This window comes from Protomyctophum parallelum (genome assembly GCF_964188405.1).
Source record: "Protomyctophum parallelum genome assembly, chromosome: 11".
NCBI classification, from domain to species: domain Eukaryota; kingdom Metazoa; phylum Chordata; class Actinopteri; order Myctophiformes; family Myctophidae; genus Protomyctophum; species Protomyctophum parallelum.
The window spans coordinates 43,322,456-43,346,766 of NC_139707.1; the positions used below are offsets into that span (position 1 = coordinate 43,322,456).

The 24,311-nt window shown below is 42.8% G+C and overlaps 2 protein-coding genes across 2 annotated transcripts; one reads left to right on the forward strand and one right to left on the reverse strand.

The window, feature by feature from the left end:
* Nucleotides 1-1,334: 1,334 nt before the first annotated feature.
* Nucleotides 1,335-12,651, reverse strand: mfsd9 (major facilitator superfamily domain containing 9). The gene is made up of 6 exons (XM_083775950.1): nucleotides 12,400-12,651; nucleotides 11,310-11,397; nucleotides 10,697-10,740; nucleotides 6,860-6,989; nucleotides 4,363-4,572; nucleotides 1,335-3,272 (listed from the first exon to the last, which is right to left on the reverse strand). The coding sequence occupies exons 1-6, from the start codon at nucleotides 12,508-12,510 to the stop codon at nucleotides 2,374-2,376; spliced, it is 1,482 nt and encodes a 493-aa protein (XP_083632076.1). The 5' UTR covers nucleotides 12,511-12,651; the 3' UTR covers nucleotides 1,335-2,373.
* A 6,193-nt stretch (nucleotides 12,652-18,844) lies between these two features.
* Nucleotides 18,845-23,700, forward strand: tmem182a (transmembrane protein 182a). The gene is made up of 5 exons (XM_083776179.1): nucleotides 18,845-19,397; nucleotides 20,478-20,607; nucleotides 21,807-21,905; nucleotides 22,050-22,187; nucleotides 22,694-23,700. Exons 1-5 carry the CDS (start codon nucleotides 19,236-19,238, stop codon nucleotides 22,915-22,917), a joined length of 753 nt encoding a protein of 250 aa, XP_083632305.1. The 5' UTR covers nucleotides 18,845-19,235; the 3' UTR covers nucleotides 22,918-23,700.
* Nucleotides 23,701-24,311: the final 611 nt, after the last annotated feature.

A 24,311-nucleotide genomic window follows, 5' to 3' on the forward strand; every position in this document is an offset into this window, starting at 1 on the left:
TCACAAGCTTTCTTTTATGGAGAAGTCGCTGTTCTGCCATTCTCTTTCAACTAGATTTTCCGGCCTTCAAATATAGTCCGATAGAGCGTCGCAGTCCCTCCCCCTTTCAGAACAACGAGTGGCCCAGGAAATGAATCCCAATGCATTATTCCCATTGGCATTTCAAAACGTATTTATTTAAAGACCTTTTAAGCGTCGTACGAAGCCAACTCTTGTCGTGACAAATCATGACAACACACACAATATTTTGGACCAAACAAATAATTACAATGAAGAAAAACAACAAAAAGTGTTGTAACCTGCCGTTTTTTCTACTTTCTAATTCTTTGTTTGGCCCGAAATTTTTTGTTTGTTGTCATGATTTGTCACGATAAGAGTTGGCTTCGTACGACGCTTAAAAGGTCTTTAAATAAGTTTTAAAATGCCTATGGGAAAAATGCATTGGGATTCATTTCCTGGGCCACTCATTGTTCTGAAAGGGGGAGGGACTGGGACGCTCTATATTGTGCTGATCAGAGCAATGTTCCCGTATGTGTGTATTCATGCCAAACGCATGAACAGTGTTTGTGCCAGGTTTGGTGCGGATCCGAGCCTGGGTCCCCTGGTGACTATTTTCATGGCAGACCCCTGAACATTGTGCCAAATTTAACCCATTTTGGGCGGGAACCCATTTTGGTGTTAGCATCATGTCGTGCTTTAGCTATTGAAAAATAGCAGATCTACAAGCTCATAGCGCACCACCGAGTGGCGCGCTACGAGCTTGTAGGTCTGCTATCTTTGAAAAATCGAAGAACGACTGACATAGAAACATAGCTTTTTCAGAAAACTGTCAGGATGTAGAAGACATTTTTAGAATCTGATCTCAGGTCAGAATGGGTGCATTGTAGACATTGTGTGGCCCTGGGAACACCGCTTGAGTGGCTGCTATTATGTCGGATTCCTGAGCCGTGTTTTTGCCAAATTCTAGGCAATTTTACGTAGGTCAGGATAGCTTTCCCATTTTGACTTCGGCCATTCAAACAAACTTTAAACAATACGTCGTCATACTTGTTTTTCTGGAGGTATGTCAGAAATAAACCATAATAAAGAACTGAGACCTGAGGAAGATCCTTTGACAATTGCAATATTATTTTGGACAAAGTTATAGTTGCAAGCCCAAGAAAGTCAATATAGTCTCTTGATAAAATAAAAACCTGCTAAAATATTGATATTTATTTCTCGATGGCTTTAAAATATGTTTTCCCTCAATTTCTGCCTTTGTAATGGTGCCATTTAGCAGATTGCAGAATCACAATCAATTTCTTTTGGCACATCTGCAATAGATACAGGCCATGACAAATTTACTCCAGCAAAGTCCAAAGTTGACAATCCAGTGACTAATGTACACACGTTAAGGTTTCATATAAAACTTTATTCACTGTGACTTCCTTCCATTAATTCTGGGTCTGAATTTACGAATTCAAGCACTTCTGTACATTAATCCGCACATTTTAGTTTGAACTATTATGGTCGTGTGTAATTGTATGAACAGTAATTCAGGACGCAAATAGATTTCTCCTAAAACCCCCATGTATACCTCCCGGATAAATTAACAATCAAATTTGAAAATCATCTAAATCTGTTAAAATATAGAAGTAAAAAAAAAAAAAGACTAGTATAAAAATTTATAAGGCTCTAATACCACTATGGGAACACTGCCAGAAACAGTGCACTGGCAGAAATGAGTGGCGTAAAAAGTAGAACGGAGTTAGATTACCAATGTGGCAACTCCAAAACTACCATCTGACATCCTGAGGTGAATTCATGTAGTCTAAATATTGCTCTTTGTGACATCAAAGAGGGTCCCTTTCCTCTTCCTGTGACAATGATGAAACAGAAGTAGTGTATTCTGGGACATATAGTGCATCAGTAACAATAAAGAAAGCCCAAAAAGTCAGGGACATTTGGACTGCATAGTGGTTATAGGTGATATGGTAAATAAGATCATTTCGGCATTGTTCTTATATATATTTAAACGAAAAATGTATACAGTGTCGTACCCACAATTAACGGGCGATACAGTCTAGAGACCGAGCCAGTTTGGGCCCAATGCCTTGACAGGCAAGTGGCAGGTCTCGTCTTTATCAGTGCTGTACTTTGTGTTTCTAAATCCTCTCTTTCCGGACAGGAGGGCTTGCAATTCCAGTGATGACCAGCTCTTTTGGCCACTGTGATGTTGCACTATCTTCAGGTGAGGCTGGCCTGACGTAAACCCCAGAACCGCATCAATGAAACAACAACACACTCCAGCAAACAAAACGATCGTATCCGGAGAGAGTAGTCCCCGTCGCTGGACTCCTTTCAAAACATTAGAATTCTCTATCTCATCCTTGTTCACTCTACGTTTCTCAGTTTGGCTAATTTTGACTTCCCCCTCCCGTCCCACTTGGGGATCCTAACGAGTAGTAAACCTACGGCGGCGAGCGCCAGGAGCACGCCCAGACTTGGAGGGCCGCAGGGGCTGAACTCCTGGGCCAGGCCCGAGAGGAGAGGGGCCAGCACGCGGCCCACCGCCGTCACAGACTGGCCGGCTCCGATCAGGGTCCCGCTGGCCTGGACCCCGCCCCTCTGCAGCTCCAGGTCCGTGATGCAGGTGCGTCCGATGGTGGTGGAGATGGCGAAGAAGGTGGAGCTGAGCAGCACCTGCCAGAAGCTGGGCGCGCCGGCGTACAAAAGGATGAGCAGACACGTGAGCACCGTGGAGTGCAGGAGCAGGCCCGACATGTTGTCGGCGTACAGCTGCGTCACGGGGCCCACCAGGAACCCGGCCAGCGCTCCCAGGGTGCTGCTGTAGCTGATCAGGTAGCCCGTCACCTTGGGCCTCAGGGAGAAGCGCTCCTCCATGGCCAGGGAGAAGTTGCTGTAGTAGAGCATGATGGCGATGGCCATGAGCAGCCGCACCAGGAACAGGTCCCACATGTCGGAGGAGGCCACCATGTGGATCTTCGAGACCACCGAGGACAGCTGCCTCCAGGCGGGCTGGAGTAAGGACACCTCCCCCCAGCTGATGCCGCCCCCCGCCGGAGCTCTCTTTTTCCGTGGCGCCGCCGTCGTCTCCGTCTCCGTCACCAGCGGAAGGTGGTGGTTGTTTTCATGGGAACAGTTGTGGTGGCACGCAGAGTTGTTGATGCTGTTGTTGTCGTCGGCATTGCAGGCCTTGGCAGTGCTTCTGTTGGAGTTGGCGTCGGTGCGGTAAACGAGTGTCTCGCTCCAGGGCAGCATCCACACCAGACCTGGATGGAACAAAATGAACGCCAGTGATTAAAACCCATTTTGGTGTTATACAAGCATTGTATACGCATTATGTTATACTTTAGCTATTGAAACATAGTACTGTAGATCTACAAGCTCATAGCGCGCTATGAGCTAACTAACCTTGCGTGCCGCGCTATGAACTTTAGATCTGCTTTTTTTTATTTTATCGTGAAAATGTGCCTTAACACATTCTGGACGGGAACCCGTTTTGGTGTTTTAACTAAGCATTATGTTATACTTAAGCTATTTTTTTTTTAATCGTGAAAATGCGGCACAAATCTTTGAATATATATATTCTTTCAGGAGACTTTGTTTTATTTCGACGTCAGGCCTAAATGGGTTAAATCTTTGAATATATATTCTTTCAGAGTTTCACTCAAATCTCTGCTTCTGGGGGGGTCCCTGGAACAACATATTTTCAGATGGGGGTCGGCGGCCAATTACATATAATTGTTGGGGTCCTTGGCAGCCACTGACCACTTTCAGAAAAAAATACATTTTAATGTGACGGCCCCTGTATGTATTGTACTATATTAGGGTGTATAGTATATTGTGGTATCTTGTATTAGGTGGTCTGGTGTAGCTTTATATATATTATAGTTGTAATTCACTGTTCAAATGTGATGATCAATCACAGCTCTGCCGACGCCCTATATAAGCCTGCCTCCCCAGTCCCTTCCTCAGCTCTGTTGTATTCAATTCTCCTTTGCCCCTCTCCCACCATGCACCTTTTTCAGCATTTGGGTTAATACATACAACATGCACACACATCTCACTCATGCATACACGCACTACACTACTGATTACTGATTTCCACACCTCATCTGTTCGAACTTGATTTGGGTATGATTTGGTTTAATTCTTATTTTGATTACTAAATACATTTATATTTCATTTGAGTACTGTGTCTCCCCTGTATTTTTGTTGCATACTTGGCTCCCCTGGGCCAGGTATCTAACAGTTAAAAATATATATATTTTTTTTTACGTCAGGCCTAAATGGTTTAAAACATTTCAAGCACAAGGTTTTATTTCTCTCTCTCTCTCTGACCCTTTGTCTTTGTCTCACCTGCATTAAGGAGGAAGATGGCTGCGCAGGTGAAGGAGGACGTGTAGAAGCCTCCCTCGTGCTCAGTGAGGTAGCCGCCGACCACAGGGCCCAGGATGAAGCCCACGCTGGACGCTGCATTGAAGTGTCCCATCACCAGAGGGCGCTCTTTTTCAGACACCAGGTCAGACAGCAGAGCTCTGCATATGGACAAGGAATGCTTGAACAGCCCTGGGGAGAGAAAAAGAGTCGACATGAGCAGGAATCGGATTATTGATACCGAGCTCTACATGTCTTTTCTTATTGAATGGGTAGCATTGTACTGCAATTACTGCTGTTTCTAATTGTAAATGAATGAAAAGGTAATACCTCAAGTCAAATTCCGCCATGTCAATACTTGACTCAATACAGCTGATGTCCTTAACCATTTAAATCCTATACACAGTGTACGTAGATAAATGGGGTCCCCCAGGGGTCCGTACTTGGTTAGAGTCCGGTCCCTTGTGCAAATAGCAGACCCTGGGGGTCCCCAGACACCACTTTGAGAACCACAAGCTACCTGCGCTGAAGTCTATAATATGCTGTTTCACTTGCTCCTCCTCACCATGTGGTATGACAGTTATACCGTAACCTATGTAGACATAGCACTCTTTAGCTTCACACTGATGTAAATAGGTTTTCAATGTAATGGGTCCCAGGACCCAGGGGTGGTCTTTTAGATGGATCCCATGGACATTTTACGAGTCCCGCTTCAACGACGTTAGGAGTCATATTTTGACTTTTTTTTACAAATTGAAACATTTAACTCCCATTTCATCTTATATGGTTATAATAGGGTTATATTCATGTAGAAAATGTATCTGAAAGAAAGAAACACAATTCTAAATCCGACAATTGCAAAGAGTTATGCAAACAACAGTGCAAAGCATATGAAAACATAAAGTAAATTAAATAGCACTAAATTACAGTACAGTGCTGAGTACATTAGTGCATCCATGGGACCCCCAGAAAGGTCCACAGATGGGTCCATTATCAATAATCATTAATAATAATGCAAAGTCCACCCTATTAGCATCACTGGCTTCACTGTACAGATATTCTACTGTTAGATGCTAGGTTCTTAGCTTGCTTATGATTCTCGAGTATTTTTCTTTCACCTTTATTTATTCAGGGAATTCAATTGAGAACCAGCTCTCTTTTACAATGACGCCCTGATTACACTGTACATAACAAACATTTGAACGCAGATACATTACAAGAACAAATATAATAAAATAAACTATTCAGATTGAACAAGTACAGCTATATGTCAAATTATCCCATACAAGACATTTAAATCGATCCAAGTGAAATCAAGTTCTTCAGTTTTAAGACTGATTGTAGACAGTTCCATGTGTGGGGGGCATAGTATTGAAAGGCAGTCTTACCCAGTTCAGAATTAATATCAGGAATTTCTAATAGAAAGTAGTCTTGAGAACAGGTGTGATGATGGCCTATTGCTTTATTGATTGATTGATTGAAATATTTATTAACAGTTTTCAGAATTACAGTACAGCACAACTCAATACAAAGACTGTTAACTGTGAGTGGACGACCCAATAAAGCATTACACTTGTTTACAAGAGGGTCCACCTTGTTGAATTCATCAAAACATTTAGAGACGTACAAATAGACACTTCTATATAGCCAAAGAACAGAACAGGAATTCATCATAAAGGAGGTAAAAAGGGGAAAGAAACGTATACAGTGAGGGGAACTTTGGGGGATTCCGAATTTACGGGGGCCAGTTTCGAATTGCAGCCGTCCGTAGGTGCCCTTTGAGAGCGGTTTTGAAGGAGTCAAGGGATTAATGTTGGTAGGGCGTTCCACATTTTGGTGGCATAGGAGCGAAAAGAATTTAGGCTGTAATAGACTGCAAAGATAATTAGGTAATTTCTTAAGTAAGGCTTTATAGATAAAAAACAGTGCAACGCTGTTCTCGTCTCATAGCCAATGATGGCCTCATAAAGTCTAGAGTGATGACTCATGAGTGAGAAACCCATCTCCGGTTATAAACCCATCTCCGGTTATTTGATGCATTACCACTGTAAGAGCCATTATGACCTAATGTTTTGCTGATTGACAGTGTCACTGCAGCTTGGTCAGTGTCTGGGCCAGCCAGGCTCCTGATCAGGCACAGGTGTTGCCAGTGGCAGACGGCAGAGGCTAACAGTTTTCTACTGTGTTCAGGAGGGCTGGTCCCCTGTGTTTGTTACTGTTTCTTTATTATTATTTTATCTGTATGTTGTATAGGAAAATGCCTGCGGAAAATAAAGCAAAGTTAAACTCAACGGACATGTTTTGGAGATCAGTTTGTACTGGCACACGTAAGAACTTCCACCTGGCCGTCGGCAACCAGTAGTACCATAAAGTATAGGACTTTAGGCACTACAACCACCATGTGTTGTTCTTGCCTACTGTAAATCGCTCTGGATTAAGAGCGTCTGCTAAATGCCTAAATTGTAAACTGTGAACTTACCAACGGGAATGCGAGCGAGGACAAAGAAAGCGATGCTGGTGGACATCCCCAGCAGACCGTAGCCCAGAGTACTCAGCAGCAGGCAGGTCAACAGAGAGTACCGCCTTCCGACTACATCACTCCAGCTGCCCTGCCAATCACACGCATGCAGGAGATCACTCTAAGACTAAGTAAAACAGCTCAGTGGAACAAAGCGTTGACGTTCTCGGCTATATTTTTGATATTTGGAGAGGTGTTTAGCCTCATTAGACCTCCCTCAGGAATCTCAGCTGAAATACCTGTGCAGGAGAAAAGTTAGCAAACTACAGGGTCGCCACACATTTTTTACCAACGAATTTACAATACTTTTCTATAACTTTTCCAAAGTATTTTACTATTTGACCCCATTTCCAGGCCTATAGCAATCATACGGTGCAATAATGCCCTTACGCCAGCTATCAATGCCCCAAGAAGACTGACTCGAACAAAAGAACAGATCTTCAAACTAACAATGTATGACGGTGTTTCCATTGTTTTGTCAGGCAGTGCTACTTTTTACAATGTTACATATAATGATACACGTTTTGACCAATTCCAAGCCTTTTCAGTTCCAAGCCTTTTGCCCTGCAGTTTCAGGGCAAGGGTTAGAGGAGTGCCCTTGTTGCCGAAAGGTTGCCCGTTCGATTCCCCGGATGGGCAGGAACAATCTGGGTCGGGAAGTGATTGGTCATCACTCACCCAACACTGCTGAAGTGCCCTTGAGCAAGGCACTGAACCCCCAACTGCTCCAGTGGAGCTGCTTAGAGGCCAGACTCCCAGGTTATAATTTGTGTGTCTGTGTGTTTCTATGTGCATGGCCTTGCTGAAAATGAGCACACATGCCTTCATTAGTGAAGTATAACGGCCACAATTCCCAGAGTAAGGGAAATAAAATCACACTTGTGTGACGTGAGGGGCGCTCTTACATCACATTCTGTGCTCAGCCAATCAAATCATCACAAATGTCATTCCGGCCAATCACTTTGGGCGCCTTCACTTATCTGCCCTCACTTTTTAGCCTTTAATATGTACTTCCCTCAGCCAATCAAATCATTGCTATGGGGTGATCAGCCAATCAAATCATCGTGTTTGTGTTCACACAAAGAGACAAGGCTGGGCACAAATAGAATGACGTAGATCTCAGGATCCACATGTGGTACTGATGAGATAAAGTAGACCTTTAAAGCAGTTACCATTACTTAAGAGAGTGTGCGCCATAGCTGAGCTTAGCAAGGTCACCGAGAGACAGAAAGATTTCTATATAGGTGTCTGAAAAAGTAAAGACATGTCAGAGCTCTCCAGGACAGACGACACCTGGCCTGTGCTTCCAACGGACTGATATGATCGAATCCGAATTCGTGATATAACAGGTCGTATCTGCTTTTATCCATGTCATCTGCATAGGAGGCCTTAGCTATAGTTTCATCAGTTTCAATTGAAACCTATTTCCTGTTAAAATGTGTGGCATTGGGAGGTAAAGGGGAGACACTTTATTGTGAAGGGACGACCGGATGAGGAGAGTAGTTGTTGTTGCTGCATAATTGTTGAGAGTAATGGCTGCCCAGCGCACGATATTGAACAGTCAAAACTATTTGTATCAATATGAGTTAAAACACTTTAACCCATTCTGACCGGGCACCCATTTTGGTGTCAGCATCATGTCGTGCTTTAGCTATTTAAAAATAGCAGATCTACAAGCTCATATCGCGCCACCGAGTGGCGCGATACGAGCTTGTAGGTCTGCTATTTTTTGAAAAATCGAAGAACGACTGACATTTTTAGAATCTGATCTCAGGTCAGAATGGAGTTAATCAGACCAGTTTGTGTCCAGTGGAAACCTCGTATGAATCTGATCTCAGGTCAGAATGGGTTAAAATGAGAGGACGATGCAACAAGCACAACGTGCATGGCGGCCTCACATTTGGTCTTGAAACGGGCCTCCAGATCCATAAGGCCGCCCCTGGTCATCTGCTGTTCATATTCATATCACGCGGACCCATTCATTTTGGCATATGTATCCCGGTGGTAATCACTCAAATGTGCCATTTCTTAAGGTCCCATGACTTGTTTACAGTCTGTTTATTGGACTTTAGATAACCTTAGAACTCAGTACAACGCAACAGTACAGTGTGGCTCTAAAGCAGATCTCGGACTTCATGTGGTCAGACTGTGATGTATGGGACAAAACAAAACAAAATCCATAAATTCATGTATCCATGGGGGTGATGGGGCGAGTAGTAATGGATAGGAAAATAAAGTCATTTTGGGGGTGAACTATCCCTTCAATCGCACACAGAAAATAGCCTAACGCATCGTAAACATTTCCACTTGAACCCAAGATATCTCAAACTGGCCAGATTGCCCTCACACTTGTCTGTTCCTAACAAGAATTATCGTATGTACCCCCTCAACACTACAACATGGATAGCGTTGGCAACCGTCATCGGCAACCGACCGGACATGTTCGGTTCTTCATCAACGGGTTCCGACAATAAGGCGATATGGACGGCAAGCGACGGGAGCTTGTCGTTGGGAGTCTCCTGCCGACAAGCTCGCAATGCTTCCAAACTGGCCAACTAGTCTGTGCTCAGTGTGCTGTCTGGAGGCAACTTTATGAAGTCTTCTACCTGGGGTGTTAGGACCATTACTACCTTATAGAGGTTACTAGTTCCTCTTACCAATAAGGTATAGGCAATTATAAGCTTCTAGCTTCAACCTTAAACTCAAATCTCTCTGTTCAGTTTGCTATAAATGATTGAGAGAACAAAGCAAGGTTTATCCATAGCCCTGTGTTTGACAATGGGAAAAAAACTGTTTTTCAGTATAAAGGTTGTGGTATTAGGGCTTGTTTGTTTGTGTGTGCCTCGACAGAGCAGGCGGTAGAGTATCCGCTATCTGCTGGCCGGTTGTGGTGGGCAGTCTGGGCCAAATCTTGACCCAATCCCGCCCTGCAATGAGTAGACAATTAGTTTGTGTTCTGTTCTCAGTCCCTGAGGCTAAACCATGTGAATATGATCAGGTGACCAGAAACCTGAGGAATCCTAAACTTTCACTCTCTCAACCAAGCTGCCGAGGCGCCTCCAATGGTCTATTATGTACAGATATCACACACGCGCGAGTGTGCGTACAGACACACACACAGACACACACATACTGATGATATAATGAAATTAGGACCAATTGAATTTGCTATGTTTTGGATGTAGCCTGCGGGGATTACCATAGAGACCTGGCTGTTCACGCCGTCCTTCCCTTCCAGTCTGCGCACAACTGACTCCTTCTCTCTTTAATTTGTCGCATGACCCCTAAGATTTAAACTAATTTCTGTAGTCACAGGCAGAGGGGAAGTAAGTTGGGGATCTCTGAGAATCTGTCTCTTTAGAAGCCATGTTTACTGTAGAGCTAAAGAACATCTTGGTTTCAGAGGAATCTGATGATGTTAATTGCCTAGTTAATGATTTGGACATGGCTGTGCATCACCAAAACCGTTGACCTTTCAGATAAATGGAAATTGTGAATCTGTGGAGGCAAAAATAACAATAATATAAAATTGGAATATCATAAAAGAGTATATTCTGTTTCTAAGGTCAAACTTTGTCATTTGATCAATATGGGGAGGCTGAGATTATTTTGTGACACCAAAATTAAACTTAAGGCCGCCAGTGTTACTGACACTGTGTATTGTTTCCTTGACATTCCAGACATGGAATTCAGGCAAGCCAACCACCAGCTCACCAGGGCAAAATAATTAGCATTTGCTTAGACATCTGGGTTATTTCAGGCAGGAACACAAAAAAAAATTAAATAGTCAATACTTACAACTATTGTGCTAGAGAACAACTGTAAGACGCCATACGTAGATCCTGCAATAAAAAGTTTACTGTTAGTTGGTATTCAAATACACATAACTAACATTCCCATTATACACAGTAAAACCATTTCTTATATTAACTTAGACTCAAGTGAACCCATTATCCTTTTACACTCTTAAATTAACACTGAGGATTTTACTATGTTGTCATGACTAATACATAGTGGCTTTATACCTATTGACAAAGGGCAGTGGGCACCTAAGAACTCTGAGCACAATTTATACAGTATATACTGCGTCCACACACACACACACACACACACACACACACACACACACACACACACACACACACACACACACACACACACACACACACACACACACACACACACACACCTATTTATATAATAAGCAATGAGACTATTTCAATGCAATTTCAAGTACAAAAGAATATGAAGCCTGGAAGCTTATAAATGACAGAGAGAGGTGGTGAAATAAGGAGCATTGTCTTCGCTCAGTGTTCTAAAATGTATTCCAAACGTAACTGATCATATCAGTATTAACTGTATTAATCATAGATTACAGTTTATACGGATGCAATGGGATGAGCACACCCACCTACAATCCCAGCCACTGTGGGACTGGCTCCGAGGGCCTTCACGTGATGGCTCAACAGAGGGATGATCATGCTCACCCCAAATAAGTCCTGTAGAGAAACAGGGCAGATCAAAGAATTAATAATGTATGCAGGGGCGGTTGGCTAAATTGAGCTAGTAGTCAACTGATACAAATTCTACCATATACTGTCCCTGGCATAAATTTACAGAGCACTAGAAATTCTTGGGCAAAAACAAAAACAAATATTACGGCAACTTACACAATGTGTCCCGAAACTCCAGATCCAACCAAAACAATAACACAACACTAAACCGGTTATCTGTATCTCTGACAGCCAGGGGTGCCTTGCAAGTCATTCCAAAGATTTGATTTAAGTCACACTTAGTTGCTCGTTGCCCATTAACCACTTGCACCCTAGCATCCATATTCTGAATCTTCACAGAATTTCTGTGGCAAACATTCTGCAAAAATAGCAGACCTACAAGCCTATCATGTCGAGTGGACTGGCTATTTGTGGCAAAGTACAGTATTTAGACTCAGCAATACTGTACTGTATATTCACCAAAAATTCACTGTAGGGGGGGAAAGGAGCTAGGACTAGTACACTTGAATGTTGGTAAAAATTGTACCCCTGTGTTCAAGCTAGACACAATCTTCGTGTCCAGGTTAGACTCCCTCTTTTATATGAAAATATGATGCGTTTGGGCCCTTTTTTACTACAGTATCTTAATGCATGCGGTTTGCATTACAGATTACATTACAGGTTGCACCACTCTGTAATGTGGTGCAGCAACTTGGAGGACACATGTGACATGAGTATTGAGTCATCGACCTCGAAGAATACTATTTAAACAAATGCATGCTCACGTTTGTAATAAAGTTCTACTTTATGATATGGACAGTCCAATGTGTCATTCACCTCTGCTCTGATGTCTGAGTCCTCATGAAAACCTGCCTCCTCTTTGTTGCAAATAACAGTATACTACAAATAAACAAACTTCAAATAATGTCTAATGAGTTACGATTGCACAACTTAGTCTTAGTCAATAAGCATGGAAGCAACGTACACACACATCATGTTGTCACTTACCATAAAGCCCACCACATAGATGCATTGTATAATCCGCGTGCGTCTCCTTGGCTGCTGAAAGAATGAGCTACATTTCGCGTTATTCATTCTCCCGCAATGACAGCTCGACATCAGCCAATGCGGAAGCACTCATCGGATATACTGTAATTTTAGACAGTATCCTGATCAGCCATAACAGTGGGTCTGTGTCACGTGCAATATTTTAGGGGTGTTAATAAAAGGCTCGAATTTCTCCTTTTGCAAAAATCTGCATGGCGGTGAGGACGCAATCGCGTATCGGTGAAAAATCCAGAAACTAAAGTGAACAGAGCTGCTGTACCGAGGCATTTACCATTCCCAAGGCGCCTGTATTCCTGCAGTGTTGTGTTCGCTGAGCTCGCAGGAGCCTGGCCATTTGGTATCGACCGCTGACGTCAAACAACCAATTTAAGCGCTCTGTTCGAATTAAATTATCGCAGTCAAGTCTATTATTTGCATGCTTGGTGTGAGAGAGAAGGTGTGTTTTTCTAAACAATATTAATACAATCATGTTGTTTTCCCATCTTATTGATTCTCGCGACTAATGTTGGGGTACAGTTTTGACAGTTATGTCGAGAAAGATATAGAAGGAAAACAATGATGTTGTGGTTACTTTCACCCCATCTTGTGGTGAAACCATGGATGTATTTTTATTTTTTGTATTTTTTAAGGGGACAACCCATGGGACAACCCCTGTGGAGTGTGGACTACCCCGAGGAACATCAAAGGCATTACTGTACTCTCTGTACTCAATGTACATTTGTGGCAATGAATCATGATGGCTTAATTGTTGGATATGTTCCAGCATAAAGAACATAGCCTACGTTTGTGAGTCTTGTGACAGTATAGCAAGCCGTTTTAAGTTAACATTTAAATAGCTAGATGTTTCTTTTCCCTTTTTACCTCCTTTATGATGAATTCCTGTTATGTTCTTTGACTATTGGAAGTGTCTATTTGTACGCCTCTAAATGTTTTGATGAATTGAACAAGGTGGACCCTTTGTAAACAAGTGTAATTATTTATTAGGTCGTCCACTCACAGTTAACAGTCTTTGTATTGAGTTGTGCTTGAAATGTACTTTCTGCAAACTGTTAATACATATATCAATCAATCGGGATATAGATATCCATGCATATTCCGTTATGTTATGTCACAATGTATCCAGCAAATTCAAATTATTATCTAGGCAGACGTGCTTCTAAGTTCTATCTATGCAGTGTAGATCTTTTGTTCGAATCTGACATTTTCCACTCTCGGAATCTTTCCGCCATCTTGGATCTTTTGCAACTGCCTGGCGGTCAGTGTTGCACAGCCAGTTGCACTCATTTGGGGAGACGATGAAAGATCCAAGATGGCGGAAAGATTCCGAGACAGGATGGATTAAAACACTTTTTACAAGCGAACATGTGGGGCAGCAGGGTAAGCACCTTTAGATTTTGCATTTGTACATGTTCAGAGCTATTCTGAGGCAGGGTGTTTCGCTTTCACTACCATGGGTTAGGTAAGGTACGAGGCCTAACACTTTTTAATTGAAAACTACGGACCTGCATGTGTGTGTGTGTGTGTGTGTGTGTGTGTGTGTGTGAGAGAGAGAGAGAGAGAGAGACGCAACTAGGCCTGTTGTAGCGCCACCATGAGGCTGATTTGAAAACTGTTAAGTGGCATTTCTTCCTCAGCCTATTGATTGATTGATTGAAATATGTATTAACAATTTGCAGAATTTACAGTACATTTCAAGCACAAACTCAATACAAAGACTGTTAACTGTGAGTGGACGACCCAATTAAGCATTACACTTGTTTACAACAGGGTCCACATTGTTCAATTCATCAAAACATTTAGAGACATACAAATAGACATTTCTATGTAGCTAAAGAACAGAACAGGAATTCATCAGCGACGGCGGTGGCTCAGGGGTAGAGTGCCTGGATGGTAACCGTAAGGTTGCCAGTTCCAACCCGGGCTCCCCCAGAGTTACTGTCGAAGTGTCCTTGAGCAAGACACTGAACCCCTAATTGCTCCCGATGTGCTAGTTGGTGCCTTGCATGGTTTCCGCTGCCATCAGTGTATGAATGGGTGAATGTAATGCACAATCTCTGTAAAGCGCCTTGGATAAAGGCGCTATATAAATGCACCATTTACCATCATATAGGAAGCAAAAAGGGAAAAGATACATATACAGTGAGGGGAGATGGGGATTCAGATTTTACAGAGGCCAGTTTCGAATTGCAGCCATCCGTAGGTGCCCTTTGAGAGCGGTTTTGAAGGAGTCAAGGGATTCACGTGTCTTAATGACTGTTGGTAGGGCCTATAGTGGGAATAGGCATGCACAGCTTGCCGTGGATATGCACGGCTTGGGGACGTATCCGTGGATATGCACGGCTTGGGATACACTGCCATGTCTTCCTTCTCAATGCATTTCTTTCGCCATGTGCCATCTTGTGTAGGCCTAATAGCAGCCCCTGGCTGCATTTCAGCTGTCATCACAGGTAATGTGGACATGATACTGATCTACTGACATACTGACATGATACCGACCATGCTACTAACATGATACTGACATGCTACTGACATGATAGGCCTACTGACAGGCAAAAAAAGGAAAAAAGAACAGCGCCCTCTGTTGTTTGTTTCCTTGAATTTGCCTCTGGGGCAGGCGGTGGGCCCCAATAGAATGTGGATAACAGGATGTTGGCCCGGTTGGCCCGGCCTCAGCCTCCTAACTTCCTGTGGGGTGCCTATGTTTTCTTTCCTACTATCAACAATGTATACACATTCTAAATGGCCCTGCTGACAGATTCAGTAGCATAGCTCGGAATCTGTTCTTTAGAGATTACCGACCAGCTAAGATGTTGCTTCACTGCTTTTTGCAGATTATGTGTTCCTGATGGCACCATCGGTCCAAGACCTTCAGCTCTCACTGGACCGGTTTGCAGTCAAGTGTACTAGGATGAGGATCAGCATCTCCAAATCTGAGGCCATTGTTCTTCTCAGCAGGAAACCTATGGACCGTGCAGTCCAAGTACGGAATGCGACATTACATGCTCCATTGTCATGGTATGGGAAGGGTACGTGCCTTGCATTGAAGTCAGATTGCCAGGACGTTGTGCGCTGGCCGCTGGGACATCTCGGACCGCTGTTGCAACTTGCAAGGTCCTCATACAACTTCTCCACCTCCTCAGATGGTGCCACGTTGGTGGGTGAGTACACGACTGTTGTTACTAACCTGACCCTGCCAGATGGGGGCGGTATTGGGTAACCATGTTCCCCAACACAGCTTCCATCTGGGATCTCTCAGGGAGTTCAGCTAACACCAATCCGTTCCGTACCGAACCAATCAGTGTGAGCTGAGGGCGGGATATGTGCGAAACCGGATGTGAAGCTATATAGACACGTCAATATGATTGGTTGTGTTTGCACGCCCACACGGTGATAGACAGACGGTCCCATCCAATCATCTACCAAGTAGAGTACCAAGTAGTACCAAGTAAGAAAAAAAGGAACATCCCCGTCATCGAATTTGCTTCCGCGATCCCAGATCCCAATAAGCTGTGAAACAAATTTGTGTAGCAAGCTTCTTGGATCTGGCAGCGTCAGGTTATGTTGTTACTGAGTTGCCTGAGAACTTTGCGATAAGGATGCTATCGGTGTTAGGGTAAACCCGACGAAGGGCTGTATTTTGCGTGTCTTAAGTACCAGGTCTTATTACCTAACTTGAGTAAACTAAAGACCTGGAGGTGCGATCAATGCCATTTGGCTATTCTGAGTGGCCAAAGAGCATTGATCACGCCTCCAGGTCTTTAGTTTACTCAAGTTAGGTAATAAGACCTGGTACTTAAGACACGCAAAATACAGCCAGAAGAGCCTTACGCGCAAGAGAGAACCCAGCATTAGCACAATGCCCCCTTTTGCAGCTTGGGCCTCATTTTGCCACACAGATGAAGTGATTTAGCGTTCCACATTTTAGTGGCATAGGAGTGAAATTAATTTAATTCCCTTGTTTTTAGCCGAATCTGGGTTGAACGTGGTTTTGCTGAACTCCCTCTGGTGTTGTGATTGTGGACTTCGTTGACATTAAGGAAGTATTTTGACAGGTAAATGCTCACTGAGCATTTTTCAGGCTATTAGATGTCTATGCTAAGCCTACACCACTAAAACACTTTTTATTTGCATTGTAATCCCCATAGGGGGATTTTAGATCGCCTCATATAATAACTGTGTTTGAAAAATAAACAAATCATCCAGGCCGCTTCACTCATATGGATATGAAGAATCAACTGACTGAGAGAAAACGCTATTGTTACTGCTACTGAATTAGCTACATTTTCGCTAGAAACAGACTGCATCATATACAAGTAAGACGCGCAAACGCGGGAAGCGAACGCAGCTCGTAAATTGCAATAACAACAATTAGAATAAATTACGTACAGGCTTTTTTTAGTGGTGGTGTTACAGCGTGACACACACACAAACACACACACACACACACACACACACACACAGACATATTAGGCCAGCTTCTATAGTTAGTGCTCACTGCGTTCGCAATGAGTGACTGACTGTCGCAAACGATACAGAGACACCTCCCTGACAATAACGCAGAGACAGCTTGTTATTTTTGGACCACAATGCTTATATGAAACGACTTTAAGATGAGCCCATGTTATTCTCCATAGAGAAATTCCTTCCGTGAACCAGGGGAAGGGTGAGTGACGTCAGGACTTCGGCACTCTATAGCCACTGACTATTGCTCAGTGGGTGGGTATCTGGTTCTTGTCTGGAATCTTGTAGACCAGGCCCATTGCAAGTTGCTGTACTATGTCGTCAACCCTAAGCCATTCCAACCTATCAAAATGAGCAGGAGGGTGGGTTCTGGGAGTAAGGCCAAGAAGTAGCCTGACCACTGTGACCAGGTTGTTTTGGGATGTCCGGAGCCTTGTTTTTAGAGCCTTTGAGGTGCTCCTGTTAAGGTCTTCAAAGTATTTTTGCTGACCAGTGAGGAGATCCTGTACAGGAGTCTTGTTTTGAAATATTGAACAGGCAGTTGTTAGGGGTGGAAGGGAGGCGTGGAATTTTGTGTGTCCTGATTAAATACAATGCAACCGTGAAAAGGTTGAGAATCACTGGTTCAGAGTAGACCAGTGGATTCCACAGCGTCTGGCTCCCCTGTTGGCTTAACAGAAAGAAAGAAAGTAAATAGCCAAGCTCACAATGCATTACCACACGTTTGTCTGTAACATTTTTTACTGTAATGAGATGCCCAAAATAGGGACGCCAGGTTGAAAGTGGTTAAACATGTATAATATCTTTAATATCAGTTAAATCCAGGGATTATGATTGTATGAGCAGCTCCTGTGTAACACACACACACACACACACACACACACACACACACACACACACACACACACACACACACACACACACACACACACACACACACACACACACACACACACACACACACACACTCACATTTAAAACACAGTAACACCATATAGAATGGCGAATATATTTTGCATTGGTTAAGTTTCTTTGTTTTGTTTTTGGTTATTTTGGAGCTTAGAGAGTGGTGTTTATCAAATTTTGCCCTTTGGGATCATCTGAGTAGTATAGTGCCATGGTTTGTACACACTAGCAGATAAACACAAGCACATGCACACACTCACAAAGGTCACTTCAGAAAAGTGGAAATGAAAGTGAATAGGGAAGTGGAGGGGGCATTTTGACTGAGTCACACCAGTGTGTTAATTAAGCAGTGTTTCCATATGGGTGCAGTGCTAAATATCCCTTCTAGATGCTAAGGACCCAGCTTACCTTAACTCACACCGGCCAGGAAGAACCATTCAATCTGCTAGCTTTTTAATCTTTGCTTTTATGATGACTTCAACTTTGCTTATGTTTTATATGAAACAACAATATAGAACAACTCATTCCGGGCCCTTTTGGTGTTTTACCCCTTCAGTCCGGGAACCCATTTTGGGGTTCTGTTTTTCAGAAGACTTAGGTCAGGATTTAGAAGGCCTTTAAAAAAGATTTATTACAGTATATTACATGTATTATTATTATTATTATTATTGTTATTGTAGCTGTTGTTGCTGTTATAGGAGCTGTAGGAGCTGTTTGGCATACTGTACTTCATAAGACCAATTGGTTGTCATGGTGTCAAGAGAAATTAATGCTGCATAAGGTGCGTGAGTATGTCTATGCACAGGTATGTGTGTAGTCCACAAACAGCCCTACCAAAGTATATTCTTGGGGTGGGTGTTGGGATAGGAATACCTTGATCCTGCATTCTCTTTCAGGCACTCCCAGACTTCCGAGCACAAGTGGGGGTGTTCAGTTGCTAGTGGTTATTTTTGCATTGGTCTCCTGACTCTCCTCCCTCCATGTTCCCCCAACCTCCCCTCCCATTGGGACACTCAGTTTGACAGTTGAGCACAGAAGGTGCAGCAGGCACCTTTCAATCAGACCCCAAAAATAGCTTGGGGGAGAAGCTCTCCGAACACCAGTGACAACCACGTGGTACAGCCCTGTCCTGCTCAACAAACGCACAGCCCGCCCGAGAGAAAGGAGTGGAGGCATGAGTCTGGTGCCAGGATAAAAAACCTTTTCATTGGCATTTCATTGGCACGGACGGACACAAGGAGCTGGATATTTCTCACTCTTTGGATATCGACAGTGCAGAAGAGGGATAAGGAGTGGAATCGTGTCTCCGAGTTTCAAGGCTGTAAATCATCACATGCACAAATTGTCATCGGGGGACCTTGAGTGACAGAACGTGCCCTTCCACTTACTGACCGGGTCAGTCCCGAAGCATGATGAAGCTGAGCGTGGCTCAGTTCTTCGCAGGGCTCTTCGGGGCCCTGGCTGCCACTCTGATCCTCCTCTCGTTTGGAACGGATTACTGGCTTCTGGCCTCAGAGACGTGTGACCCTAAACCCGTGGGATCTCTTGGCCCAGGGGGCATCGCTGTAGAGGTGAGCAAGATGGACCCTCACAGTACAAAGTTAAATGTTTTTCTCATGTTTATATTCATCCTTGGGGAGGGGTGGGGTGGGGTGGTGGGGTTCAAGGAAATGTCACAGGAAACGTTGTTGTATTGTTGTTGTTACAGTCCTTGATTTTATTTTATTCATTGATATTTTCCAGACATTAACTGGAACAAAGAAAGAAAGTAAGAAAGAAAGAAAGAAAGTGAAAAAATTGTACATGTCAACAATGCAGATTTAATTGCAAGATAATCCATGTACTATTTTGGCAGCTGTTTGTCATTAGATGGTTCTTCCAGAAGGAACTTAACTCTCTGTAGAGCGAGATGCATCCTCAGGGAGTCACTTGTGAAATCAAACACTTGTTTAATGTACGTAGTTGGTGTGCAGCTATGCAGGACGGAGACATGCCATAGGCCACAGTGATAGCTCTATAAAACCTCACAGTCTGTGTGCGCTAACCAAGCGGTATCAAATATCACTTACACGTCTGACTTTTCATCGTAAGCATCTAGAACTAGACATGATATCAACACTAGGACCACCACTACTACGACTAGTGTCTAATGTCATTGGCTTTATTTTCGTTACCAACTATTCAGCATGCGTTGGAATGGCTGTGCCATTTAAAAATAGATAGAAGGGGGGAGGGAAGAAGAAGAAAACAAAAAAAACATGAATTGGAACTGGCCTGACACCTTGCCAAAGCCACAGATGGCTGCTTGTCCCCAAGTTTTAGGTTGTGGAATACAGAAGTAAAGGTACTATATAATGTAAATTTGTGACAACAATGATTTTTGTTTTTGGCTTTTGTGACAATAAAGGCACAAATAAAAAAGAACTTCATATATACAGTGAAGACGGAGAGAGAGACTCAACAAAGGTCGTCATGAACGGGACTCGAACACGCGCCATGCTGTCAGGCTAGCTATATGTGCTATATGAGCCTATATGTGGCAAGCGCCTGGACCACTAGGCCAGCGGACGCCCCAACAAAGAATTTCCTTAAAATGTAACGTAATCTTAAAACGTGGAGAGTCGTTTAATTTGTTCCTTCCTTTGTCTCAGCCTGGAGATGTCGTGATGTCAGATCCGTTGGAGAATGCCTCCTATACGTACTACCATGAAGGATTCTTCTGGAGGTGTTCTTTCGGGTCAAATGTCGATGACAACAACCTCCTATGGAAACTCTGGTTCAGTAAGAAATAAATACAGTCACACAATGTCATGAAAATTGCCAGATCAACGTAGCAAGCAATATAGTATGCAAAACTTAACCCATTTAGACCTGATGTCGAAATTAAAAAAATGTCTTCAAAATCCTGTTTTCTGAAAAACCCTATGTTTCGGTATCAGTGGTGCTCAATAATTATATGTAAATGCCTTCACCCCCCCCCCCATCTGAAAACATGTTGTTCCAGGGACCCCCCAGAAGCAAAGATTTGAGTTAAAATGTTCACTCTGTAATATATATTGAAAGATTTGAGGCACATTTTTTGCACTCGGTGCCGTGCTATGAGCTTGTAGATCTGCTATTTTTCAATAGCTAAAGTATAACATAATGCTATAAACACCAAAAGGGGTTCCATATAAGGGGCAGCAATGTTTTATTTTAGCTTCCTCCTTGGTTCTATTCACTTTGTTAAGAAGTGGGTGACTGAGGAGTTCAGTAAAGGTCAGACACAAATAACTATTATTTATGGGTCTATGAGTCACATGTCAGCAATTCACTCCATGGCACAGCATCACTTAATGTTTGCTTCGATGTGCTGTATATAAAATACGTATCACATAGCGCTAGACCCCCATCAGGTGACTATTCAGAGTTCATATGCCATGTGATGTCATTCTATTCATTTGCTTTGTCAGATGTTTGTGCATTCTTGTCTATTTTCTGACAGGCAGTGGGTGGGTCATTGTCACAAACATCCTCAAGCTGGCAAGGGTCCGCAGGATTCCACAGGAGTGAAAGAGATTAGATTGATTGGAGAAAATATTATGAGTCGATATGAAGAATAGAAAGTGATATGTTTGCCATCGTGTTGATCTCACTTAAGTCTTGTGTTGTATGACGATATTTGATCTTTCTCAGTGAGTAAGAGGGAGCCAAGGGCAATGTGGGATGGGATTCCACCTCTGAGTTATCAACCAAAGTTAATTTGGATAAAATGATGCTTAACAAAACCGCAGTGTTGAATTTTATTAGGTCGTAAGTCTTAGGTCTTGTTCGATGCAATCCCATTCTGCAATATTGTGAAAACGATAATATATATATATATATATATATATAATGACAAAAAGCATGATTTGTATGCCATGCTGTGATTCCTGCATCTATTTGATTGATTGAATACTTAATTTGTCAGGAATCTAAATTATTTACTTTTTTGTCTCCAGCAAACCAGCCACATGCCAAAGTGTGCATGCATGCCTACCTCTTCCCATTCCCTGTATCATATCAGACCCACAATGCAACAGACTATGATTCTGCTATAAGTAAGTGTGTCACTCTGTGTGTGCGCGCCTTCATTCAATTAAGTTTGCCTCTGCATTGATTGATACATTACTGTACATTTAATATTATTCACAAATTTAAAAAGCTATATCCATAACAATAATTGTCCATTCTATATGGTCTAGTCTACAGGGGATTCTGGAGTATCTTCATGCTGATCGGTGTGGCTGCGGTAGTGCTTGGTGGGTTTGTCATCATCTGTGCTGCTCCTTTTGCAAGCCATCGCTTGTACAAGGCTGGAGGCAGCCTCTTCCTGGCATCTGGTGGGTAACTATTCAAATCAGATATAATATAATTATTTAGTATTTTAGTCATTTAACTATGACATTCGGATACAGAACGACAATAATCAACACAAGGGTCAACGTCAAAAATGTCCACGGAATGTTTTACGTTTGATGGAATCGAAAATACTAAGTTTGAAAGTGTACAGTATTTGTTAAAATGTTGTTTCAACCTCCAGGAGGAAACCCTAAATACAAAGTTAATACACCATTTCACATAAAAACGACTCCAGGGTGTCTAATGAAGTACTGTCACCTCATAGACACATGAAAAACTGAACAAATACAAAAATTGTGGCACTCCCTCTTAAGCACAATAAAAAAGCAACACATGCATTATATTCCTATTGAATGAATTAATATTTTATTTTCGTGTCCGGACAATTTCTTGACCCATCCCACATGGGATTATCAGACATAGCTATTAAAACAATAACAAAACAAAACAAAACAAAATGTATTAATTGTCTGTGTCATTCTGCCAGGTCTGTTCCTGCTGGGTGTGGTGGTGATGTACGTGCTGTGGGTGCAGGTGCTGAGCGTCGTGGATCTCTACATAGACCACCAGCGCTCCGTGGTGTGTGAAAACTTCACGCTGAACCTCCACTACGGTCTGTCCTTCATGGTCGCACCCGTCGGCATCTTCTTCTCCCTCCTGGCTGGCCTCCTCTTCCTCCTCATTGGCCACTCCATCAAGGTTCACTCCTGAGTCGAGTGTATAGACCGATTCACAGAGGGGTGCCCTGGGCGCGGCCATTACTGAGGTGTAATCCATGGAGCAGGTGCTCCGTAGGCCAGGTGTAGCTAATCAGTGCTGTTGCGCTTAATGGTACACCTCAGTAATGGCCGCACCCAGGAAACCCTCTGTGAATCGGTCTATAGGGATGACGACCGACGGCAGGCTGATTGGAACATGGGGATTTATTAGAGGCTTCTGAAATGGTCCATTTCTTTTTTTTTTTTTTTTACTTGCAGGCAGGCCATTTTTACACTTTTCATATTCTGTCCAGCATCTATTTGAAGGGACTTTCTAGACACTGGCAGATGTTGTACATGTATGGACTGCTAGAGCAGGATGTTAAGGGTTTTTTCATTCACCAATCACCAGGGGGCACAGGCAGCTTAACCCTGGTGTCCATAGTATGGGAATGTCAATATAAGCGGACGTTTAGAGGGTATAAAGTATACTTTGAATTTATGAAACCATTACCATTGAAATCACATACTTCCTGAAACTATGGTAGGCCTATGCTCCATTAGATTAGATCAAATCACTTTGTCCATTACACTGGTGAGCGGTAGTTTCTTCTTGTAGGAATCGTGACATTTTATTTTTGTATTTTTGCCTTATATTGTTGATTGTGTTTTTGTTATTCTATTTGTCTTTTATGAATTATGTGCAGGATTGTTACTAAGAATCTGTTATATCATATTTGTCAGAATGAAATAAAACGTGAGACGGTTTATCAATAAAATGATGATTAAGAGAAAATGTGTGTTGGGCGTAGAAGCCACTAGAGGGCAATGTTGTTTCGCTTGACACACACTTTTCCAAAAAGAAACAAATCATATTTTCCTTGTGTGGAATCAGCCTATGTGGCATTATGCATTTAATCACAACTTCAGAGGTAGGATCTGTAGATAGATGAAGGTATTCACACCTTGGCTGACAGACGGGTGGTAATTTCACTCATGAATGGAGCATTTGATCAGGATTTGAATGGACTCCTGTGTTGATTCTCACGAGTCTGTATCATAGTCGGTGCCTTTCAAGCGTCATAATATACTTACACATAGAGAAATTCATCTGAGATTTGCCATAGAATGCAGGGGGAAGAGGACACAATATAGCACATTGCTTTGCAGTGTGATCTAGTCTTTACAGATGACTCTCGTGATGAATGTGTTATATCTTCCAACATAGATTATATATGTCACACTCCAGGAATGGAAAGAGCACCAAAATATGATGCAAGCATGTGATCTGAGAGCCCTTTTTGAAGTATATGCCCACTGACTGCACTGTAGGTCACACAGAGGGTTTAACAACATGCACAAGGAGAGGTGATGATGCTATATGGAAAACCTTAAGATAAAGTCACA

Excerpts from the sequence above, each read along its gene's own strand:
- mfsd9 (XM_083775950.1), bottom strand. The coding sequence starts at position 12,510 with ATGTCGAGCTGTCATTGCGGGAGAATGAATAACGCGAAATGTAGCTCA. Across the intron at positions 10,741-11,309 it reads CACAGTGGCTGGGATTGTAG|GATCTACGTATGGCGTCTTA; the intron begins GTGGGTGTGCTC and ends TTTTTATTGCAG. Across the intron at positions 4,573-6,859 it reads CCTCGCTCGCATTCCCGTTG|GGCTGTTCAAGCATTCCTTG; the intron begins GTAAGTTCACAG and ends TTCTCTCCCCAG.
- tmem182a (XM_083776179.1), top strand. The coding sequence starts at position 19,236 with ATGATGAAGCTGAGCGTGGCTCAGTTCTTCGCAGGGCTCTTCGGGGCC. Across the intron at positions 20,608-21,806 it reads CCTATGGAAACTCTGGTTCA|CAAACCAGCCACATGCCAAA; the intron begins GTAAGAAATAAA and ends TTTTGTCTCCAG. Across the intron at positions 22,188-22,693 it reads CAGCCTCTTCCTGGCATCTG|GTCTGTTCCTGCTGGGTGTG; the intron begins GTGGGTAACTAT and ends TCATTCTGCCAG.